The sequence below is a fragment of the Numida meleagris genome, chromosome 3 (assembly GCF_002078875.1).
Source record: "Numida meleagris isolate 19003 breed g44 Domestic line chromosome 3, NumMel1.0, whole genome shotgun sequence".
Lineage (NCBI taxonomy): Eukaryota > Metazoa > Chordata > Aves > Galliformes > Numididae > Numida > Numida meleagris.
In genome coordinates this window covers 107,050,342-107,072,657 of record NC_034411.1, presented here as the reverse complement: position 1 = coordinate 107,072,657, position 22,316 = coordinate 107,050,342, and the positions used below count along the sequence as shown (strand labels likewise).

The window sequence follows — 22,316 nt, the reverse complement described above, 5'->3', positions numbered from 1 at the left end:
GGCCTAAGAAGAAATGTCTCCAATCATAGTCTCATAGAATGGCTTGGGTTGGAAGGGGCCCTAAGGATCATCAGCTTCCAGCCCCCTTGCCACAGGCAGGGCCACCAACCAATGATGAAGAAACTTTCTGGAGAGCTGCAGGACAGGGTTCTGGTGGCTGAACTTGCAGGCATTGCTTGTTAGTGCTCTGTAGAGCCCAGCTCTCCCCTGCTTGGCTTCCTGGAGGAAATGAATAGGAAAAAGGGTAGAATTGTCCGTGAGGAAGTTTGCAGTGGGATTCAGTGGGTCTCTATCATCTTCTTGAGGCACTAATGTCAGCAGATGTCCACTTCTGTAGTTAAAGGAGCCTTTTGTCCTCTTTGCCTTGCAAGATTTTGAAGTTGGTGAGTGCTATGAATTGGTATAGTGGAAAACTTTGCCTCCCTATGCTGTAGTAAATCTATCTGTATAATGAGGGTCGTATTTCGCTTATCCTGTGAGGGTTTCCTCTCTTGATCCCAGAGATGTAGAATATCTGCAGTGCCACTCTGTATTTTGCAGCCGTTCTTCCCCTCTCCTCCTCCCTGAGCTTTCATCTCTCTCTGTTGCTTCTGTTGCTGTAACATCTCTCTCTTTTACTCCCTCCCCACTGCTGTGTCCAGCATGGCTTCAGTGACGTGAAGGTGGAAGACACAGCCAAGGGCCACATCGTGCTCCTCCAAGAGGCAGAAACTCTCATTCAGATTGAGGAGGACTCCACACACATCATCTGCGACAACGATGAACCTCTTAGGGTGAAGCTGCGTGACTTGGTTCTCAAATTCCTGCAGAAATTTTAGCCCTCAGACATCACTCTGCTCTGCAAGGAGAGCCCACAGAGCCCCAGAGCTAAGGGCTCTTAGAGGGTGACCCCAAAGGGAGAGAATTTCCTCACTCAGAGACCAGAAACCACCTTTCTCATCATGCAGAAGCAACTAAGTATTTTTTAATATCTCTATATTTTTTTATTTAATTTTTAGCCAGGTTTGGAATACTTCCGAGGGGATTCCTGCGCTGTAAAATTGTTTTCTGGAATCTTAAAGGAGATACAGACTGCAGAGTAAATAAATAGAGTGTCTATCTACAAGGTCAGACTGTATGCAGGTGCAGACATTTCTCCGTGTGATGCAGTCAATAAACATTGTGTGCCCCAGCCCTTTATCCAGCACAACTCTGCAAGAATATTGGACCAATGGCCTCAGATATTGAGAGAGAGTTTTTTTCTCCCCACTGTTTCTTCCCATTCTCTAAGTCCAGTTTTCAGTCTGCGTGTATGTTTCACTGGATATGGTGCAAAGAGGAGTGGGGAGGCTGACGTGGCAGAGGTCATAAGAATAGAAAAAGAGGACTATGCTGGGCATGGCCAATGGCTTCAGAGTGCCCAGAGCCCGTTCATTCCCTGCAACGGCAGAGGGGTTTTGTAAAGCTTTAGCAGTTCAAGGTGTTCACACTGATGTTCACCTCACCTCTTAGGATCAAAGTCCACCAAGATTTTGAGTCCCTCTATCATCAGTGGGAGAAGCACCAATGGAAGGGATTGCAGTTGCAAGCAAAATGCCTGGGTGCCCTGCTGTGCCCTGTTCCTCTGTTGGCTGATGGAGACGACTCCGTTCCCATCTCGCCGCTGGGTGCATGAGGCCAAGCAGCACGAATCTGGCACCCGGAAACCCAGCTGGGAAGGGAGGCTTTCCAAAGCACGTTAAAGTAGTTGAACTCCCCCTGCTCATGAAAAACCTATGAGATTTAAGTGCCTCTCCTTTCTACCTCTCCCCAAAAATCTTTCAGCCCCCGCATTCCAAAATCCAGGTTGAAATTCTGGTAGCCCTTTATACAGAGCCACCTGTCCTGCAGGCCTGGGGAGGCTTTTCACTTTCAGTCATGTATTTGGAGCCTGAACTTAGTTAATAGTACTGCTTTTTAAAGTAGCCGATCGATTTCTCGGATTTACTGCTGTTTTGTTGTTGGTTTTCTTTTTTTAAATGGGATTGTTTTGTATTTATTTGGCGTTAGAAATAAAAAGCATAGTAAGAATCCTGATGGGAAACCACATTCTGTGGTTTATAAAAGCATCTGCTTGCCCGGTCCGCATCCGCAAGGGCGTAAATATACATATTTATAAAATAAAACGTCTCCAGTTTACAGCCTTGGGGAGATGAAGGCAGTGGGAAAGCAGCTCTGTAATAAAAACTGTTTGCTGTTGCAGTTTGCACATCATATTTCCTGCACATTAAGGGTTCCTGCTTGATTGGTTGTACAGGGTCTGGCATCCATACCTTGGCTTCCTGTGCACGTCATGGGCGTGAGAGCAATGGCATCGTTAGGGCGATAAAAAGCTGCTTGCAGTAGCATGAATCCCAGTGAGAGTTCACAACATCTGTGGTAGTTCGGCTTCTTCAGCAGCAAATAGAATGAAAGAATCGGGCATATTTCACCTTACAATTAAATCTGTATAAAGATTGTTGTTAACACATGAAGCCCATTGGATGCAGGCGGGGTGGGAAGAAGAGGGATGCGCATGCCTTGGAAGGTGTGAGCCCTTGGAAGGTGTGAGCCCTTGGAAGTGCCTCTCTCCTTGTTACCCGTGGGCCCCAATGCTCCAGAGACTTCATTTTGTGAACATGCTAATTTGCATTTATAATTACAGGGGATTTAATTTGTCACCTTAAAAAGCCGCAGCCTCGGACCTGAGCCTGGGCATGAATGCAGCCTTGCTGGAGCAGCTGAGGGTTAAGAAATCCACGTGAAGGTCCCGGAGCCAGCATCAGATGGTGTGAGAGCTCAGCAGAGGGTGCAGGGCCCTGCATTCACCCACCTGAGATCTAACCATGCTCTGTGCTTCTCTGACTGCAGGTGCATGAGGGCAGGGAGGCGGAGCTTTGCTGTCCTTGCTGCAGCCATGCAGTCCCGCCAGCTGTACACGATGCATGAAACTTCCTCATGTCCCCCTCCAGCAGGACCCCGTTACACAGCAGGTCAGGTTAGACAAAGAGGCGTTCTAGCTCTCAAGATACTCAGGAAATCTTTAAATGGGAGTGGGGAGGCAGCCCGTGTCAGCTGCAGTAGTGACTCCACTGGTGTATAATTGGGCCAGATTAACCCCAGCGCTCCGAGCCCCATGGAAATCTCTCAGTGCTGCCTAAATGGACAGAAGCAGAGAGCTGCAGCCTAGTCCTGCCCCAGTGGATGGTTTTGGACGTGTTTCTGGCTTGCAGCAGTCCAATCCAACAACATTTTGCTTGGTTCACTACTGCTGTGATCGGGGCTGTCACACCAAACCCTGCTGTTTGGGGCACAAAGCCATGATTGCTCCTATCAGCTGTGCTGATCCTTCATCACATCCCTGGCAGCTGGTGGATTTCCAGTGGCCTCGCCACCCCTCCTGGGAAAAACAAGCAATGGGAAAGTTTTCACATTTTCCCTCTTGTCATTTTGGGCAGAATGTCTCGCTGCTCCCGTCCAGCATCTGAAAACCAGTTCATTTCTTTCTTAGAAACAGACAGTGCCTGCTGGAAAAACAGACATACTGGGGGGATCCTTTAGTGAAAAATTTTAATTAAACTCGCAAAATAAGCTCTTGTTCGTTCCGCACAGAGGAAGAAAAATAAATGGCATTTCTTCTGGCTGGGTCAGTGCTGCAGAGGTAACCATGGCAGCCCGGGAGGGATGCGAATGGTGGGGGTGGAATCAGATGGATGCCAAATACATTTTAACCAGAGACATGCTCTAATGGACAGACAGCAGCAAAGGTGCTTGGGTTTGGTATCTTCCTTCCAGAAGGAAAACATCCTGGCCACAGCGTGATGTTTGTTGTGCCACAGCCCTGTGCACGTGTGACTTAAATGCAGGTAGCGCTGTTTGCAGCTGGCAGCAGATACTCGTAGGTGGAACTCAGTATATTACATTTTTATTCTATTAATAAGAGCCTTAATAAAAACAACTGGAGCAAGTCATTGCATTCCAGGCTTGCTCTCTCCCACACCATGCCCAGGTGTGTGGGGCCAGCCCCGACACCACATCAGTGTCCCCTCCTCAGGGACACAGGCACGATGAACCAAGGGCAGCCTGGGTCTGTGCCCCGTGGGCAGCTCACATCTTTGGGAGGAATGGGGCTTTGGTTTCATCCATCTGCACGGCACGGCCTGGGCGGGCTCACCCTGGGGAAGCTAAGCCAGGTGGAAGGGTCCCCATTTACCTGCCACGTGCAGCCAGCACCTGGAGGCCATCTGTGAGCCCATTCCTTGAGCCCCACCAGCTGTGATTTTACTGGCAGGGCTAAGGGCTGCAGCTGAAAGCTCTTTGCCTTGATTAACACAGGGAATTATTCCTCCAGTGTTATTCTCCCTTACTGTCCCTAGGACTCATTCCTCACCTTGCCCAGAGCCCATAGGGGTGACGCCTCCATCCTGAGCCCAACCCTACTGAAAGATACTGCTGTTTTGACTGGTTTTTGTCATTATCATCACGTTGGCAGCCCAGCATGAGAGCTTAAAAACTGCTATGTGTGAGAGCCCGGCCTGTGCCGAGCAGCTCCTGCATGAGGAGCAGCCAAAAGGCTTTGGCACCACGGCGGCAGGAGCTCATCTCACTTGGAGTTTCATTCTTGAAGGGGAAAAAAGCATTGGGTTTCTGCACAGCTGCTTCCCCGGGCAGAGCAGGGCTCCAGGCACCTGGGGGTGGCTTTGCTTTTTCCTTTTTTTTTTTTTAATCACCCCTCTACATTAATTAAGTTACTCAGTGGCTTAAATTGAATGGTGATGATTATCCTCCCCTTGCAGGAGCAACACGGGGGCTTTCATTCATTGCCTGCCTGGTAACTCCCTGAGCCCCCACACAGCAGCGTGTGGCACTCACTGCTTCCTTCTTCCTACCCGGGGGCAAGGCACAGCCCTGGCAGGGTGCAAGCACCCTGGGGGCTGCAAATCCCTCACCCCGGGCTCTCGCCGGAGCTGGCTGCTCTTATGGCATTGCCAGGCAGAACAAAAACAAAGGGAACAATTCCACATTGGGTTTTTTGGTATCGAGGAAGGCATCCTCTGAAATGGAAAATTGAGGGCCCTTTTCTTGTGGCTCTTGGTGATATGCAGTCCCGAGACATGTGGGTGCCTTTCAGATTTTTGGTGTCATTAAGCTGCTGTCTGTGTCCCTGCCTTGGTGCGGTACTTTGGGGAGGGAATGGAATTATGGGATGGCTTGGGTTGGACGGGACCACAAAGACCATCTAGTCCCAACCCCTGCCACGGACAGGGATGCCAACCACTAAGTCAAGCACCAGATCAGGCCCCATCCAACACGGCCTTGAGCACATGCAGGTTCTGGGCAGCACCCACCTCCTCCCTTCTGGGACCAGAAATCGGGGCTTCTCTGGAAATAAAACCGAGAACAAATGCTCCCAGCAGGGACAAGCCTTTACCCCAGGGCACTTTGCTGAAATGGACACAGCTGCCCCGAGGGGGTTCCGCTGGGCCAGAGCAGCTCACGGCCCTGCCCCTGCCCAGGGAAAGGCAGGGCTGGGAGATGTTGGTTTTGGGGTGCCCCAAAATGAAGCTGCTGCACATCCCGTCCCAGCCCCAAGCCTTTTTCTCACAGCCCCCAGCAAAGCACAGAGCCACACTCAAGTTAAACTCTCCATTTATTGGATCCTTTTACAAAAAACTCAACATACGAATATTGTGCTCGTGTTGAAGGAGTGTTCCTTTGTTCCTCCATTTCAATTTGAACCCGGCGCCCACGGGGCAGTTGGCACAGGGCAGGGCGGCACCACCGGCGATGCTATTTACAGTGACCAGGAGAGACCCTCGCCCCGCGCCCAGCTGCAGCCCCAGTCCTGGGATGAAGCAGCAGAAACATCAAAAAAGGAGAAGGCCTTCCCTTGGGAAAGGTGCACCACCGAGGGACCCTCACTGGGATGAAGCCCACACCCTAACCTGAGCTTCAGCGTCACCCCGGGACCATCACGAAACCCATGGCAGAGATGCTGGTCGCGAGGACGATGGGGACAGCGGCAAGGGCTGGAGCATTCTCGGGGTGCCCCTCTCCTCCCGGCAGTGAGGGAAGCCTGCAGGGCGTTGCTGGAGCAGAAAGTTGGGGCGTGAATGACGGATCCGTGCTCTAGAAGAGTTCTGGTGTCTGCTGGGGCAGAGTGGGGCAATCTTCCTAGCAACAGAAGACTGAGGGTGGGGATGGAGACAGCCCTGCACGGCACCACGTCCCCCATCCCTCTGCCACCAGCACATCGCAGCACCCACCCATCCTCGCCCCAAATCTCTCTGGGGTTCAGCAAGCAGGAAACCAGCCTGCAACCCACAACTCGATCCCACCCCACAGCCACCCCATCACAACCATGGTGCCAGGCACCTCCCAAAACCCAACAGTCTGGGCAAGGGATGAGCGCTGAGAGCCTGGGAGAACAGCGTGGCTTTCCATCACTGTTCCTACTGGTCTCTCAATGAGATGCCGTGAGGGAAAGGAAGAGCCCCCCCAGCCCCGGGACTGATGGCCAACGTGGGTTTGGGTTTTGGGGTGCAGGAGGTGGTGTCTGACCACTGCCACGCACATAGGCTCAGCAAGAACCAGACCCCGCCATGCAAACAGCAGCACAAACACTTCACGTCACCTCCGCGCCTTCCAAGCTCCCTATATTACAGTCTCACCAAAATAAGAAAATTTCCCTCTAAGACTTCTGAAAATAAGCTGATGGGAAGTGTGTCTCTCTATTTATATAAAGTGCAATCCACAGCTGCCCCCACCTTGGCTGCCACCCGTGCTCCAGTCGTCTACTTAAAGAAACTGAACCTTCACACGCTCTGTTTCCCCCACCTGATGTTGAAACAAAAAGGAGGAGCAATACACCAAGAGAACCAGACACCTCGCTCCTTATTTCCCTGTGCTCTGTGGTGTTGCTGAGGGTACATGTGAGAGAGCAGCCGTGTCCTTCCTCCTCCCCCCGGACCGCAGCCAAGCAGAGCAGTGCGTCGAGCGCAGCGGTCGGGCGACCACAGAGAGCTGATGGCGTCTGCTCGGTAGGGGAGGAACCAGCTCCAAACCCGGCTCCGCAACCACCATCCCAGTGATGTTCCCCATGCCACTCAAAGGGAAGGTCTTTGTGGGGTAAACCTTCAAACGCGGCCCAGAGCCACGCGTGTGTGCAGGGTGGATGAGGGTTTAAGGCAGGTAGATCCGCCCCGGGCACGCGCGTGGCTTTGCTTGCGATGGGGACGAGGCAGCGTGGGACCTCAGTGACGGCTGGCACTTGGCTTTGGTGCTGCTTGGCTGGCACAAAGAAGGATGCCCATCTCCTTTCCCCACCTTGCGAAGCATTAAGGGATCTCGAGAGGACCGATACCCCACCTCCCATCCCAGTGACACCAACAGCCTAGGAGCACACGGGGGAGCTTGGTTTCCCTATGGCTGCAGCACAGAACACAGCTCCAGGAATAGGACCACAGGGACCGTGGCACAGGGCCTGCTGCTGGGAGCCGGGTGAGAATCCGCTGGGATCAAGCTCTTCCTCACTCACCCCTCTTGGGCGAGCCCAGGCTGGGCCCTGCGTGATGAGCCGGGCAGCAGAGTGCTCCCAGATGGATGAAAGCTGGAGTCCTCAGCTGTGGCCATGAGGCGAGATGGTGTGTGAGGGGTGGGGAAGGGATGGGGCCAGCATGGTCACCAGAGCTGCCTCGACGCCGGGAGAAACCTCTGCAGCCGAGCACCTCCGAGCTGGCCTCACTATGGAGGGTCGAGAGGGGAAAACGGGGCGGGTAGGGAAAGAAAAAAAAAAAAAACGCCTCACGCGGCAAATCTAAAACACTTTCATTTTAAATAACAATAATTATAATTAAAAAGAATGGTCGCCCTTGGCTAGCAAAGGGGCAGGTCCGCTAGCCAACGCACCATTCCTCAGTGTATGATCCTAGGGAGCATCTTTACAGAACCATGAGATCCTCGATGTCCCTTGTGCTCCGTGGGAGGAGACCGGAGTCCATGGCAGGAGGCGTCAAGCATCAAAGCCCGGCTAAGGAGCCCCCTCCGCCCCCAGCCACCTCCAGATGGAGTTTGGAAGCCGGGGCTGCCCTGCTCCCTCCTGCTTTTAGATGAATTTGAAGCATTTTGTCTTGTCATGGGGCAGGCGGGTCTTGAAGAGGACCGAGTCCACGCGGAACTGGGTGTAGAGCAGGGGCATGTACCCGTACACCTTGACAAAGAAATTGATGCACTTGTGCCGCTCGTGGAAGTGAGAGTCATCGTGCGAAAGTGCCTGGGGGCAGCCAGGGCAGCGGAAAGTCCAGCGGGAGGTCACCTGTGAAGGGAGGGACAGAGCCTTAGAAGGGACACAGCGACTGGCTCCTGTTGACTTTCTCATCGCTTAGGGTTTAAGAACCCCCCCCCCTGTTGGTCTGGATGCGGCCATCCCACTGCAGCGCCCACTGGTTCGGGTCAGAGTCTCTCACTGGGCACCGAGCCCCACAACCTCCCCTTTACAGCAGCTCCAGATGGGAAGAACACCACGCAGAAAAGCCCACCTGTCACATTCACGGCCCAGGCCCATCTCCAAGGCAGCTGGCCTGTGATGGTGAGACATATGCGGGGCTGTAAGAACACTTTGCCAGCAGCCATAAAGAGAAGGCTGATACGCATCTGAAATTCACGCTCAGAATTGCGACAGTCATTTGCCACGAAGGGGCAGAGAGACTTCAGCTGGGCCACAGTGTTTGTACCAGCAGCCTTCCACACGCCGACGAGCCAAAAAGTCTCCACAGTGCTACACAAAACCAGCGAGGAAATAATCCCTACTCGTGCTGTACCGCACAGAAAGTAGGACACTGCCTTTCAGGACTCAGCTGCCCACTGCTCACCCAGAAACCCTCCGCTCCAAGCTGCAATGCGAGTCGAACCCCTCCTCATCCTGCTTGCCACAGTGGCTGCTTCTAGGGGCTGTGCTGAGCTTTCACACCTTTCTGAGCACACACTGCACCTCCTCGGGGACGGAGGGGACACGTTAGCAGCTCCCAGCATGTCACACTCACAGCACAGCCCTTCGGAGATGCGATGCAGTCAGAGCGTGGTGCGGGAGGGCAGGAGCTGGATTTCCCCCCGTCAAGCAACCTCCAAGCTGCACTCCACGCCTCGCTGCGCGTTTAAGACGTCCATCAAATCAACCGAGCCCTGCCTGGTGCCTTACCTTGATGGGAGGCTTCCTTGTGAGGTGTGAGACCAGGAAGTTCATGGCGATGTCCTCGCAGTTGATGTACTCGTCCACCATGTCGCGGATGGCCTGCGGCATCACGTAGGAGTACAGGTAGGCGTAGTACTGGGAGGGAAAAGAAGGTGTGACAATGCTCAAGGGGCCCCAAGCAGCGAGTGCTCCCCCCTCAGCTCCTGCTGTCTTTGCTGCCGCAGGGCACTTCCCCAGCAGCAGGTGGATTACCTTCCACCTCGCTAAGACAGCTCAGGACAGCTCCTGTAGGAAAAGAGCCTGCTGGTTTCTCAAGGCCCGCTTGCCATCTATTGGCTCTCCCATAGGGAGAAGCATGCACCACGGAGCTGCATTCTGCACTGCTCCCTCCCAGCACAAACCACCCACCTCCCACGAGCCCTGCCCACCAGGCAGCTACAGAAGAACACGACTCCCCCTCCAACTGCACACTGCAGCGCTTGGACTCTGTAAGATTAAAGGCACTACAGAAAGGTTGTTACCAACTCCCACCAAAGAGCTCAAGGAGACTCAAGCTGTAAATAGGACACGGGGAATGTGAATCGTCCCTCCCATTCACAGACTCATTATGGTTGGAAAGACCACTAAGATCATCTAATCCAACCATCAGCCCATCCCTGTGACTGCAAACCTAGCTTGCAGAATCAGTGTTTTGCCTGTGATGTGCCTCTGGGCACCGGATGTGTTTGTGAGTGATTCAGTTTAGAAGGAGCCAGGGAAAAGGAGCAGTGTGCTGCAGAGTTTCTGCTTTAAAAATAAAAACCCTATAGACAACCATATAGACTCCAGTTACTCTGGGAAGGAAGGGAAAGCACCAGGCTGACCATGGAGGAGCAGCTGTGGACTCCATGATCCTTATGGGTTCCTTCCTACTTGGGATATTCTGTGATAGCTCACCTTATGGAAGAAGGCAGCACCAGTGAGCACCATCGAGAGCTCACAAGAGTAGTTGGAGTTGTAGAGCCAGGACTGATGGGGGATGTCCCACGCGTGGTAGCGCCCTGGAAAGCCGACGATGCGGTCCCTCGCCTCCCTCCAGACACTGCGAACAGAAACGTGGAGGTTTTCCGTCAGACACCAACATGGGCAGCACATCTGGAGGCGAGCACAGCTCTGGCTGATGCCTGCTGCACACAGGGCAGGACCGTGCCCTCAACGCCAATGGAGCAGCTCCCAAGGAAGGGCTGCCCATGATGGAAATGCTTGCATTAAGTTTGGTGATGAGTGGTTGCTTGGACAAGAAGAATAATCATTGTGAAAATGGGCAATTACTTCGCTTTAAAGTTCCTCCTTGCAGGAAGGGGCTGGAAGCAGAAATCGTGGCTTTGACAGGGACACAGAATTTGTTGAGCTCCTCTTGTTCCAAAGGCTGAGCGTGAAGCAGAGCATCCCTCACTCAGCTCTGCTGTGAGCGCAGAGCAGCGCCGCTGCGTTCCTCATGCTGGCCCTCTTCCAGAGGCACGTTCAAGTCGCTTGTTGTAACTAAAAGGGTTTGAGCTGCGTGTTTAAAAGAAAACTAAGAATAGAGGCTGACGGCCCGTAATTCATTTCTGAATTACACAGAGTGTGGAAAACTATGGTCTCAGGTGAAAAGGCAGAGAAAGAGGCGGGGAAAGTCGGTGTGATGGGAAACTGCTGCTGCTGCCAGCTTCCCACAGCACGTGCACCAGCACTGCTTCTATTTCTTCTATACCCCACAGCAGCCTGGGGTAATCCAGCTTCTTCCCCAAGCTCCCTGGGACGTGGTATCTCCCAGCAGCTCTGTTTCCTCCTCCATACAGCAAAGGGAATACAAAGCTCCCTTTCGGAAGGCTGCAGAGATGGTAAAGATGGGGACTCCGAGGTGGAAGGCACCCAGCTCCACTACCTGCCCCTATTTACAGACACTGCAGTGGCCACCTGCCCGCTTCCACCCCAAACCTGCACCCAGCAGCCTTCCCAGCGTCCTTCACCCCGACACACACTCGCAGTCGTTCCACAGGGGAATTACTCCTGGAGTTCACGTGTCAGAGTGTGGGCTTGTTTAACATTCTGCTCTCATCTGAAGCTCGCTCTCCTCCAGAGAAATCCCACAGGATAGCTGCAACGCTGTCAGGAGTAATTAAGACAAACGTCAGTGCCAGATGTCTAACCTGGGAACTAAATCCATCTTCCATGGCTTCCTTCGGATGCACCAGTCCAACCTCTCTAATGGTCCCAGCTGTACCTCAGTGACTACAAGGAACGAGCCCCAGGTGGGAGCCTGGAAGGGCTCTCCCTTCTCCCCAGACACCACATCAGGCAGCAGGTGGCCTTTTCCTATTTTCCTAGCACACATGTGAGCTCCTGGTTCCTCCTCCCTCGGTCCGTTTCCTGCTGAGCTTCCCAAGTGGTGGCTGCAGGGCAACTGTGGGCTGCTGAAGAGACAAAGTTCCTGAGGCTCTGGGCACTCATTACACTTCTTAACAAATCAAACAGCAAAGACGGGTTTGTTGTTACATCCTCTAGTCAAATTAAGGAAACTCCAGTACAACCTGGTAATGAGAACTGAGCAATTAACACTGCCCGCAGCTTCCCTGACACCATCCTCCCCGCAAGCGTTTGCTTGCTGAGGGTTCCTATCAATCCAAGATGATTATTTTGAAAAGCTGCAGCAGAAACCACTCACTGCCCTTCACTTCTCCCACATCCACGTGAGCGTGATGTTTCCTTGCCAGCTCAGCAGCAAAACCCAGCGTTCCTCCAGCAGAGCATTTTGGCCGTGCTCTTTGGTAAGGTTTGCTCCCAGCAATCAATCTCCACGCGAGGCGCTCCGGGGCTGATCAGGGCAGCCTCAGCCAGGCACTGCAGATGAGCAAAGGCAAACGGAGACCAAAGAGGGGGAGAAAATGGCCAAGTCCAGATAAAGAGCCCGCAGTGGGGTATGAAGGGAGCCAGGAGTCCCAGCGCCTGCTGTAATCACTGGATGCCTCACTTCTCACCTCTCAGAGAGAGCGCTGGGTTTCCAGGCGTTTTGTGCCTTTCCGTCTTCCTCCGAAGCAACAGCCAACCCGTCTGGGAGGGAGAGGAGAGGAGAGCTGCTGCCTGCCTGCACCCCTGACAGCTGTCAGGAGCTCCTGGATTTGCAGTCAGCCCCACACCAGGCTGACAAGCTGCAGCCAAGCGAGGGTGAGCAGCAGCAGCCTGGGGAAACCTCTTATGGAACCGCTTTCTCCTTTGGGCTCATTATCAGGGAGCTCTGTGCCAGGGCGACGTTGATGGAAAATGCAGGTGCTGGAGCAGAAGAGGAGTAGGAATGAGAGCAACCAGAACACTTTGTGCAACGCCTCTTATCTCTGTGCTCTGGAGAGAGAGATGCTAAAACAGCTGTCACATCCCAGTGCCACATGGAGCATGGAGGACAGCAGCCCGCTGCGAGCACGCGAGCAATGAATCCCTGCAGGGAACGTCGTGCTCTCACTGATGGCACACAACGTGTGGAGCGCAAAAGCCTTGGGTTCGTTTTCCAGTTTTCTTCCTACACAGGCAAGGAAACCACGCGCTCCCAACAACATCAAGGGAACGCCACCAGAATTGCAAAAGCCAAAGAGCTGAGGTTAAGACGTGTGAGAATCAGGTTGCCCGGACAACCTGCAATCAGCCCACCTGGCTGCAACTCATTAACACGTAATGAATTAAACAATCCATTAACGCCTGCTATTCCTCCAAGAAACTGAACTGTGAAAGCCAAGGGGAAGGGACGCGCTCGTCCTTTGAACCGCGATGGCCACACTGCATCTGAGCAGCCCCTGGATGCAGAAAAGCCGTGCCCCGTGCCACTCACCGGAACCCGAACATGATCTCGTCGTGGCGAAGGTGAGCGTCGTCGTCGATGGACAGGATGGCTTCCGTCTCGATCTCGTCCCAGGGCAGGAAGCGGTTGTTCAGGCTGTTCTTCTCCGTGCGGACCACCTACCAGACAAACAACACTGCAGTCACGGCGACTGCGGATGTGACAGAGAGACCGGGGGGGGGCAGGGCGACGTGCTCCAGCTGCGGTAGTTTGGCTATCGCGGCTTGGCTGTCGCGGTTTGGCATTGCTTCGCAGCCCCTGTGACGGATGAAGGTTGCTAAGCAGAAGGCACCAGCTCGCTGCAGCCTTCTACCTTGCAGGCCTGCCAGGAGCCAGACACCAGGTAGCAGCTGTAAGTGCCGCCTTTGTGACATGGCTCTGTAATAACCACAGCAGCTGCCGGCCAAGCAGCCCTTGTAGCATTTCTCCGGCTCTGATCGCGCCAACCTGAGTTGTTCCACCACTATCCCTGCCTTGTCCCTCAGACACAAGGGACCCACGTGCAATACCTCCCGCTCAGCCCCTGCTTCTCCGGCTCTGCTGAGCAATCGGCTCTTGCTTTAAAAATAATGTCCAGCCCGGTGAAAAGAATAAGGCGTCACGGCAATAAAACTCCATTAAATAAGATTACGTTTGATCACATAAAAAAGCCCACACTGAAACCATTAACAGCGGAAAATATTTGTATCGGGGATCTGTATGACAGCTGGTACGATTACATTCCCACGTAAAGCCAGCGTTAGTGCTTTCATCTGTTGGTAGCTACTGGGGGACAGGAAAAAAATGGAAGTTTGACAAGAATGCATTAAAATATTCCATCCAAGAGCCACCAAAAGCACGGACACTGCTACAGGGAGGTGGCAAATTCCGCAGCTCTAAGCCACGGTGGATCGAGGTGGGAATGGCAATGAGGAGCTGCATGGGAGAGCAACTGGGGAGAGGCAGGAATCCCAAAAGCAGGAGGTGTGGAGCAGCTTCCTGCCTGCTGACATGGGCAGGGGCCCCTCCAGCAAACCGCAGCCCACGTGCAGGCCTGGCCATCGCCCTGCAGCATGGTGACAGCATGGAAGTTCCTCCCACTGAAGTCCTGTGACCAACAGTTCCCGAATGAGCACTCCTCCTGGTGCAGACTTTGCCCTCTAGTAGGTTTGGAAATGTATTAAAGCCAGCACTGATAAACAGCTCATCCTTCAGTTTCAGAGCGTACAACGGGCCGTGTCTCTGCTGTTACAATGGGATTTCCTCAACAAGCCTGATCTCACTGAAGCCCGTGGGTGGCTGACTCGTTAGGATTAGCAGAAGCTGGACCCGGTCTATTGCAAACTGATCTAATGCTTTCCAGGCAAGGTCCTGCCCGCGCATCGCACCCGGCCAGCTGAAGATGCATGGGCAGGCAAAGAACTGGGGTTGAGCAGCACAGGAGTTTTGCCGCCAGCACCCCCCTGGATTTTGTGCCCAGGCCACTTTGCAAGCTGTGAGCAGCCACAACCACTGCCCAGGGCCAGGTCTGCGCTCTGGCTGCCATTCACTCTCAAGGGAGAGGTAAGGATGCAACGTTCAGCTGAGAGTTCCTACGACCCAATGAAGACGAGGCTGTTTTTCACCCCAGACCTCGCATCTTCCCACATTATACAGATCTGGACAGGAAGAAAAGTGGGTGCATTTTGGGAAGCTCTGCACACCTGCACAGCCAGTGCTCGGTTTGCGTGCTGCACAGAAAACAGGCATGCTCCTGCTAAACAAGGTGCTGCCTTTCAATGGGGAGCATTTAAGATTCAAGCAGCTTGTAAATCGATAGATCCCAAGGAAACACCTGGTAAACCTTATTGACTGACTTCTTGTTTTCCTGTAACGTGCTGACCGTGATGCAGCTACTGCCAATTGAGAAAGTGAAGCGGATCCATCCTGAAACATCTGAAGTTGGGGCCCCAGAGGGGAGAGAAAGATCAGAGCATTGGCATGAAACTCTTCCCTAAAGAGACGCATGCTGCAGTGCCTCCAGGACACAATGAGCATGTTCACATCATCACATTAGCACAAGCAGAAGCTAGAAGCAATGTAAAGTTGGTGCCTTTGATGGCTTCTGTTCAACACACCTGTCCTGCCTTACTGCATTTTCAGGACTCAGCTGATTGCTGTCAGACTTTTATTCCACTGCTCTTGTAAACTCCTCCACTCGGCCCTGGGCAGCTGCTCCAAGGAAGCGGCTGGGGACATGCAGGCAGTGATCTGAGAGATGATGATGATGATGATGAAGATGCCTAAGATTCCAATCCTCCCTCCCATCCCCAGGCGCTCAGCACGGAGCCTGCTGCTGCTCCCCAGGCAGAACTGGGAGGCACAGCCTGCACCTGAGCCACGGAAACAAGGGCACCACGTCATTGGAAAGGAAATCTAATTCTTGAGAAAGACAGAAGAGAATCTCTGGGTAACTTTTCTTCCTTAATGCAAGCAGCTAATCTTGTAGAAACAGGTTAGGGGCAATGGGGAGAGTCTTTGAATCAGGGACTTGAGCCATTCGTATCTAAAGTTTTTCAATGGAGCTCAGAAAACAGCAGATTGGTCAGGCATGAAATGGACATTATGGGCACACTCCAAAGCTTATTAGGCTGGGTGAAAAAAGAAGGGTTATTACACCAGCCAAGTATAAAGGAAGTTCAGCCCTCTCCTTCGTACAGCATTAAGTGAGATTTAGCAGTTTTTCATGACTTCATCACAAACCTAAGACACAGCTGCGTGGCAGCTTATTGGGTCGTGTCCTTGGCCAGAGGTCTCTCACAGCACCCTTCCAGAAATGACTTCATGGGCCACGTATCTACCCCTGCCACGTGGATGGCTGGGTGAGAAAGCCAGCAGACTCCCGTGTGAGCTCCTCGTGCAGCGGAGCTCAGGCCTTGCTGCACATACTTGTCTCTGGGAGATCCTCATCACAAAACACACCACGAAACACAGCTCAGAGAACAAGGCATGGCGATGAGATCAGACGCCATGGCACCGGTTGGTCTCCAAATGCTCTATGAGGGACCAATGGCAGATGGCTGGTGGGGTTGGTGGCACTAAGTTAAGCCAGAAGGGCTTTTCAAGTCACCTCTGTTAAACTTCTTCTCTGTTGGTTCTTTTTGAAACAGGTTGAGCTCTCCATGTCTCCCAGGGCTGTTTCTCCATTCTCTCAACACCCAGGGCTGTTTCTCCCGCCCTTCCATCACGTTAATGACAGCTTTCGGCACAAACCTTATTTCTCAACAGCTGTGAGCTGGTTGAAAACCCAATAAAAGGCGCTCCCTCAGCAAAGCGCGATGCACGCGCTGCAGTGCTGTGCTCCTGCAAACAGAGATTCAGCGGTGACCTTTATCCAAGGGGATTCTAATAGCCAGGAGGACACCAAATCCACTGGTGAGTTGAAAGACATAAAGGCCATGGGAAGACCAAAGACCAAGACCAAAGAGCCACCTTCCCCTGTAGGGAACATGAGAGCTCCCAACACTGATCAGGCACAGCACCAATGCCAGGACCTGCATGCAAACCCCAGCCCCTCCGGACTCAAATCTGTCTCAGATTTTGTACCTCTGGCTGTCCTTATTTTGGTTGGTTTTGGCTTTTCCTTGGGAGTGTTTAACAAAACACTTTTGCCTCCATCAAAATTACCACATGCAGCAGCAGCACAAAAACATTGCCATCACCCTCAGCTCTAAATCCTGAATCCCCTCGACAGTTTGTAAACTTTTAAAACAAATGGCAAGACACGAAACACTTCTCACTGTGTTGGAAGCATCTTCTTCTTTCAGCAAATCAAGGTGATTCAGTTCCACACGTTTCCTTTGGCTCAAAGAGCATAGAACCCCCCAAATTCAATGCCAAACTGTTCAACACGCCCATTTGCTCCTGGTGTTGTTCAGTCACGTTGGCCAAACAGATCTTAGAAACATTAGAACTAAAACAAAGCATAAATCGATGGCCTGCCCAGCAATAATACCCCAACCAACGCCAAGACTTTGCATTGGTTTTATACGTAAATACAAAGATGCAGTAAAATCAATATCTTCCAGCAATCTCCTTGCTAGCGAGGCTTTACGCTTAAGCTTTAAATTAAGTGTCACGTATAATTTAACAATGAAAACATGAAGAATGTCTATGGCCTTGGAGAAATTCTGACAGCTCAACTTAGTGAACTGGACTGATTTCTGGGCAAAGAGCAAACTCGGCAAGAACTGGGAAGCTCATTGCTCATGTCAGGTCTTCATCAGAAAAAAACCCACAAAAAACAACCCACAAAAGTACGGCCTTAGAGGAGCTGCAATAATTTGGGGAGACAAAGAACAAGCTCGCAGGAAAAGGATTCGCTTCCATCGTTCCCAAATCTGAGCCAGTTCAACTGGGGAGAAATATCACCGTAGCCAGAGCCAGGCTGGGGACACCACGAGCTCCCGTGCACTGCACGGCTGAAAATGACAGCGCTGAAGACACAGAAGCCAAACACATCTCCCTCCGCTGCCCAAAGGCTCAACCTTGATCTATACTTGGAAGGAAAAGCAGAGAGCTCCTGCCAGCGCAGCCCTCTGGGGACAATGCAGATGTACAGCGCTATCAATCCCTCTTTCTTGGCACCATCTCTTGCAGTTCTTAGTAGGACCCAGGGAAGCAAGTCACTGGTTTGCAGGAAGGAGTGCCCTAGCCCAGCATCAGGCCCTCTGCCTTCCTGCTGCCCCAGGGGCCACAGCAAACCTCCACAAAGTGCACTTTATCCTGATGGTGACATCTGGGGACACAGACCCCCTGCCAAGGACACAATCTTCCACTTTGAACACCTCCAGAGAATCACAGAATCACCGAGATTGGCCAAGACCTCTAAGGTCACCCAATGCAACCGTCCACCCACCACCAATACTTCCCCACTAACCACATCCCTTAGTACCACATCTAAACAGTTCCTGAACCCCTCCACGGACGGTGACTCCACCACTCCCTGGGCATGTGGAGCCATAGGGAGTTGGCAAGGCCAGAACCTCACTGCAAAGAAAAAGGACAAAAGCATCTCCCAAGCTGTGGAGAAGCAGTGCTGCGTTCTCCTGCTGACTGACAAGGTAAGGAAAGCAATTAAAAATCAGTCACATTATGCCTGATAGAGTGCGTTCCATTAGTGGACTTTGGGAGAACCAAACTCCAGCAGAGGGAGAACAACAAGCAGTACCAAGATCCCCTCTGTCCTTACCTGAGATCATTGTGTATTCAGACCACTTATTTTCAATTCATGGGTTGGACAAAATCCAGATATCCCAGTAAAGCAACACGTCCAGCTCAGTCCTTACGACCAGTTGGCTGCTGGACGGACCAAAACACAAATGCTGAGTCAAAAGGTGATTTTCAAGGCAGACAGGGCTTCCTCATCATGGGTGCTGTGCATGTGCAAGGATTCATGAACACCCAAGCAGGATAAATCTGAGCTATTTACCGGGCCTGGCTCCATCCCCTGTCCCGATGAAGCCAACATGGCAGATCAGACTGCCATTTGCTTCTCTGCATTTCAAAGCTAGGTAATTTTTTGGGAGTGCAGCCATCACAACAGGTTTGCACTTGCCAGCCACGGAAACCAAGAGGTTTGGGATGCCGGAGGGGGATACAATTATTTGCATGCTACAAACAACCCTGGCTCCAGCACAGAGCTCAGATCCACCTGACTGCCCTTACCAGGGACAGCCATGATGGTGCTTAGCAAAGACCAGGCTCTGGCTCCTGAAGGCACAGCGGCACACCTTCCTGCCTGCTGGCTCTGTCCTTGTGCAGAACCATCTCCTCCTGCTGAGCTCAACTCCCTCCATGAGAACATCCTCCCACTTTGCAGAGAACAGAAATTCATCTCATTTCTACTGGCCAGCATCCTGCTTTCCACAGCCAAGACCACACTGAAAAGCCCAGATCTAAGCCTGGAGCTCAGCCAGCAATTCTTCACTTAATGGGAAAAAAAAATCCATGCTATGCTCTGCAAGCTGATGCTCACCCCAGCACAAGGCTGGGCTGCAGGGTACAGGCAGAGGATGGGATGCAAGCATGGCATTCCTGTCACAAGGGAAGGCTCGAGGACATCCCCCAGCACAGCACAGGACTGCGGGCGTTCCTGCCAGCCCACGACCAGTTGTAATTCCAGGGGAAATTGCAGCTTTGCCATGTGTAAATATGGTGTTAAAGCACCTTCTAGCAATGCTGCCAAACGCCGTAAGATCTCAGCAGCCTGGCATTTTGTAAAGAAATAGATGCTCTTGTGATTGCCTTCATGATAACCGATGTTTAACAAACTTTGGGATGCAGTTCGCATCTGGGCTGGCTCCCAGCTCCTCTCCAGTGCAGCAGAACAAAGCGGCTGCTCCTCTGCACCAGCTCCCACTGACCTCCCACAGGCTCACCTGCTCTCCTGCTCAATTCAGTGGCATTCACACCAGAGATACCAACACTGCAGAGGTGTTCAGCAGTGGGATGTTTCTTCAGTAGTCTTCATCTTTTTTTCTTTTTCTTCCCTTTAATCATCTCTTGTAAAGATGGATTTCAAAGTGACCGTTATCCCCTTTCTCATGTATTAATTATCCTGCTGCTCCAGCCTCAGTGCTTTCTTCTTCACCTCGAAGCAGTCACACTCCCCCTACGCCCCACACCCAGCCAGGCTCTGGGCATCAGTGCTCTGCTGCCTCTCCTTTGGAGGAGCTTTCAAAATTGGAATGAAAAGGATTGAGAGACTATTGACAAACTCATCTCCCGAGGTACGAGAGCTTCACCGGAAGGGTCTGGAGCTGCAAAGCTCTCCAGAGGCTGCACACCGTGCATGCAAACTGGCAAAACAGATGCATTTTTAAAATACGCAAAAACCAAACTGAACTTATGCCCCAGTGAGAGCAAAACCAAACAGACGATACCAGCAGAAATTCTTTTTTAAATGTGATAGAGCAAGAGGTGCAGCACTCGGGCCCTCGTTAAGCCAGCAGCGGGCTGCCCATCGCTGGGAGGAGAAAACACTGTGAGCCACATAAAACCCATCACTTATTCATTTTCCTGGGGGTGCAGCTGACACAGCATTCTAAAGAAATGAAAGCAGATGAATTCTTCTTCTAACGTTGAAGAGATCGAACCACTCATTCTTATTCTTCACGTGTGTTTCTTAAAGATGCACACTGCACTGGTTGCCTGATTCGATAAATTTACAATTATTTGTAATTACCTGGCTTCAAAGAAGGTCCTCGGGATAACTGTCACTTGTGGTCGAGCTTTCAAATACCTTGTAAGTATTCTCCCCTGGTTTCACCTCGCTCCTTTCTCAGCTTTCTGAAGCTCCGATCTGTGCTTCATGTTAAGAACCACGGGGCACGGGACAGCAAAGCTCCAGACCTGGCTGCCAGGAGCACCTCTGGGACTGCAGCGTTTACAGAGCACTGCCCTGCACTGAGATGAAGCCATGGAGCAGGGAAGCACTCCCTTGCAGGGTTTCCATATGGACCATCCCAACTTTTTACAATTAAATCAGCAATATCCCAAGGTGTGAAGTTCCCACATGCAGGTGAATGGTTTCTTTAGCAGTGCTCTTCTAAGCTGCAGCAAGGCAAACATCAGCAGCTTGCTCTCACCTGGCAAATCCTGTAATGATAGAATGCACCAAGCCAAGCTGTGTTTCAACAAGCCAGCACCATCTATCTTTTCCTAATCTCACAGGGCAGCTCTTAGATCGATGGACATTTGCTAACAACGCAAAGATCTTTGGATGGAAATAAGCTGTTAACAGGATTTTCAAAGGTCAGTCCTATATAATGGGAATACTGCCCTTTCAAGCTCTGAGTGATGAAAATTAACAAACCTCACCTAAGGCCTGACAGCACAGCACCAATTAAGTGGAGAAACAACAGATGAGGGTCCATAAGGCTCCCGGATGTTTGGGGGATCACAGGGACCCTGGCACTGAGCCGTGCAGCACAGCACTGCACGAGGCAGGGGTGTTACCAGCAGCCAGGACTGCTGCGAGCTGCTTGGGCTCATCTGTTTCCAGAGCACCTTGTGAAATTTGGAGCAGCAGTGTTAGAACGTGCCAGGAGAGAGCCCGGAGCAGGGCTACCCTGTTCCTGCACCTGAACCAACCACCAGAACGCTGAAAGGCAGACGAAGAAGAAAAGCCAGCCAGCTCACAAAGGAACCCACTGGGAAAGCCGAGCTGACTTTGGTAAAAATATTCCGTGCTCCTGCCCTGCGCTTCCAGCTGCATCACATCACAGGTGTGCCAGGAGAGGTGCTGGGCCAGGTAAGAGTACAACCTCAGTATGCTGTCTTCCTTGGAAGAGCCATACAAGAGCTAAAGAAAAACACACAAACTATAAAGCCTTGTCCTTACTAAAGCAGGCAACAAGCAAACGAAGCCCAAAACTTCCTAAGTATTGAAGTCCAGATCTCTCTCAGCTCTTCACTCTTAAGAAAACTCTGCCAGCTAGCTCACCTACTCCTGCACTCACTGCAGAGGACTCGTCGCTAGCCCCTTGGGCTGCGCTGAGAAGTCTGGCAGCAAATGGCCTGAGAGCTCAGGGCTGGATCTGAGAGAGGCTGTCACACTTCATCTGCAAGACAGAGAGCATGCAGAAAATCAGCACGGTGGGCTGGGAGCACCCTTGACGGATCCTCTTCCTGCCAAGCAGCACCAGGTCACCAGCACTGAAAGGAAGGAAACAGGGAAACAGGCACCGTGAGGATACAGAAATACACAACGGAGAGTCAGAGCGTCTCCAGTGGAAGAAGAGAGTGCTGGAAACCCAAGGGATGCTGTCCCAGAGGATTACTGGAAATACATTTTTTCTGTTCACCAAGTGAGGCAGCGCTTATCTTTCCACTCTGCTCTTTGGCTGATAGCTCAGCTGCTTTAATTAACAGAGACTTTCTTCAGTGCAAATCCTCAGTGTTGTTGTGCAGATACTTCTTCAGCAGTTTCCTTCTCTTTCTACGAGCGATCTGTCAAGCAGGATTTCCATTACAACAGTATAAAAAAAAAAAAGCCCAGAAGAGCAGGTGCAATTATTTTTTGTTAAAATCTGTACGTCTTGTCAGCTCGAATACGTTATGCGTAATGACACCTGACGACGCCGTTCAGCATTGAACTGCGTCCCATCCCTGAAGGGTTCTAATGCAGACATTCATATCTGGGGCCTCACAGTGAGCATTACATCTCAGTTCATGGAGGAAGGAATGCAGACACGCTACTCACAACTTAGGGAGCGGTTATTAAAAAGTTGCTATATATGAACTCGGTATATAAGCAAA

The 22,316-nt window shown here is 51.9% G+C and overlaps 2 protein-coding genes across 13 annotated transcripts in view; one reads left to right on the top strand and one right to left on the bottom strand.

Moving 5' to 3' along the window:
- Positions 1 to 2,220, top strand: part of INTS9 (integrator complex subunit 9) — a 70,994-nt gene extending 68,774 nt beyond the window's left edge. For both annotated transcript variants that reach the window (XM_021392400.1, XM_021392401.1), the window contains exon 17: positions 642 to 2,220. In XM_021392400.1, coding sequence (XP_021248075.1) covers positions 642 to 818 — 177 coding nt within the window. In that variant the 3' untranslated portion in view covers positions 819 to 2,220. The remainder of the gene's footprint in view (positions 1 to 641) is intronic.
- The window catches only part of EXTL3 (exostosin like glycosyltransferase 3), a 109,816-nt gene continuing 93,129 nt past the window's right edge, over positions 5,630 to 22,316 (bottom strand). For all 11 annotated transcript variants that reach the window (XM_021392390.1, XM_021392398.1, XM_021392391.1 and 8 more), the window contains 4 exons: positions 13,029 to 13,156; positions 10,124 to 10,268; positions 9,194 to 9,322; positions 5,630 to 8,311 (listed from right to left, as the gene is read on the bottom strand). In XM_021392390.1, the coding sequence (XP_021248065.1) occupies positions 8,102 to 8,311; positions 9,194 to 9,322; positions 10,124 to 10,268; positions 13,029 to 13,156 (612 nt within the window). In that variant the 3' untranslated portion in view covers positions 5,630 to 8,101. The remainder of the gene's footprint in view (positions 8,312 to 9,193; positions 9,323 to 10,123; positions 10,269 to 13,028; positions 13,157 to 22,316) is intronic.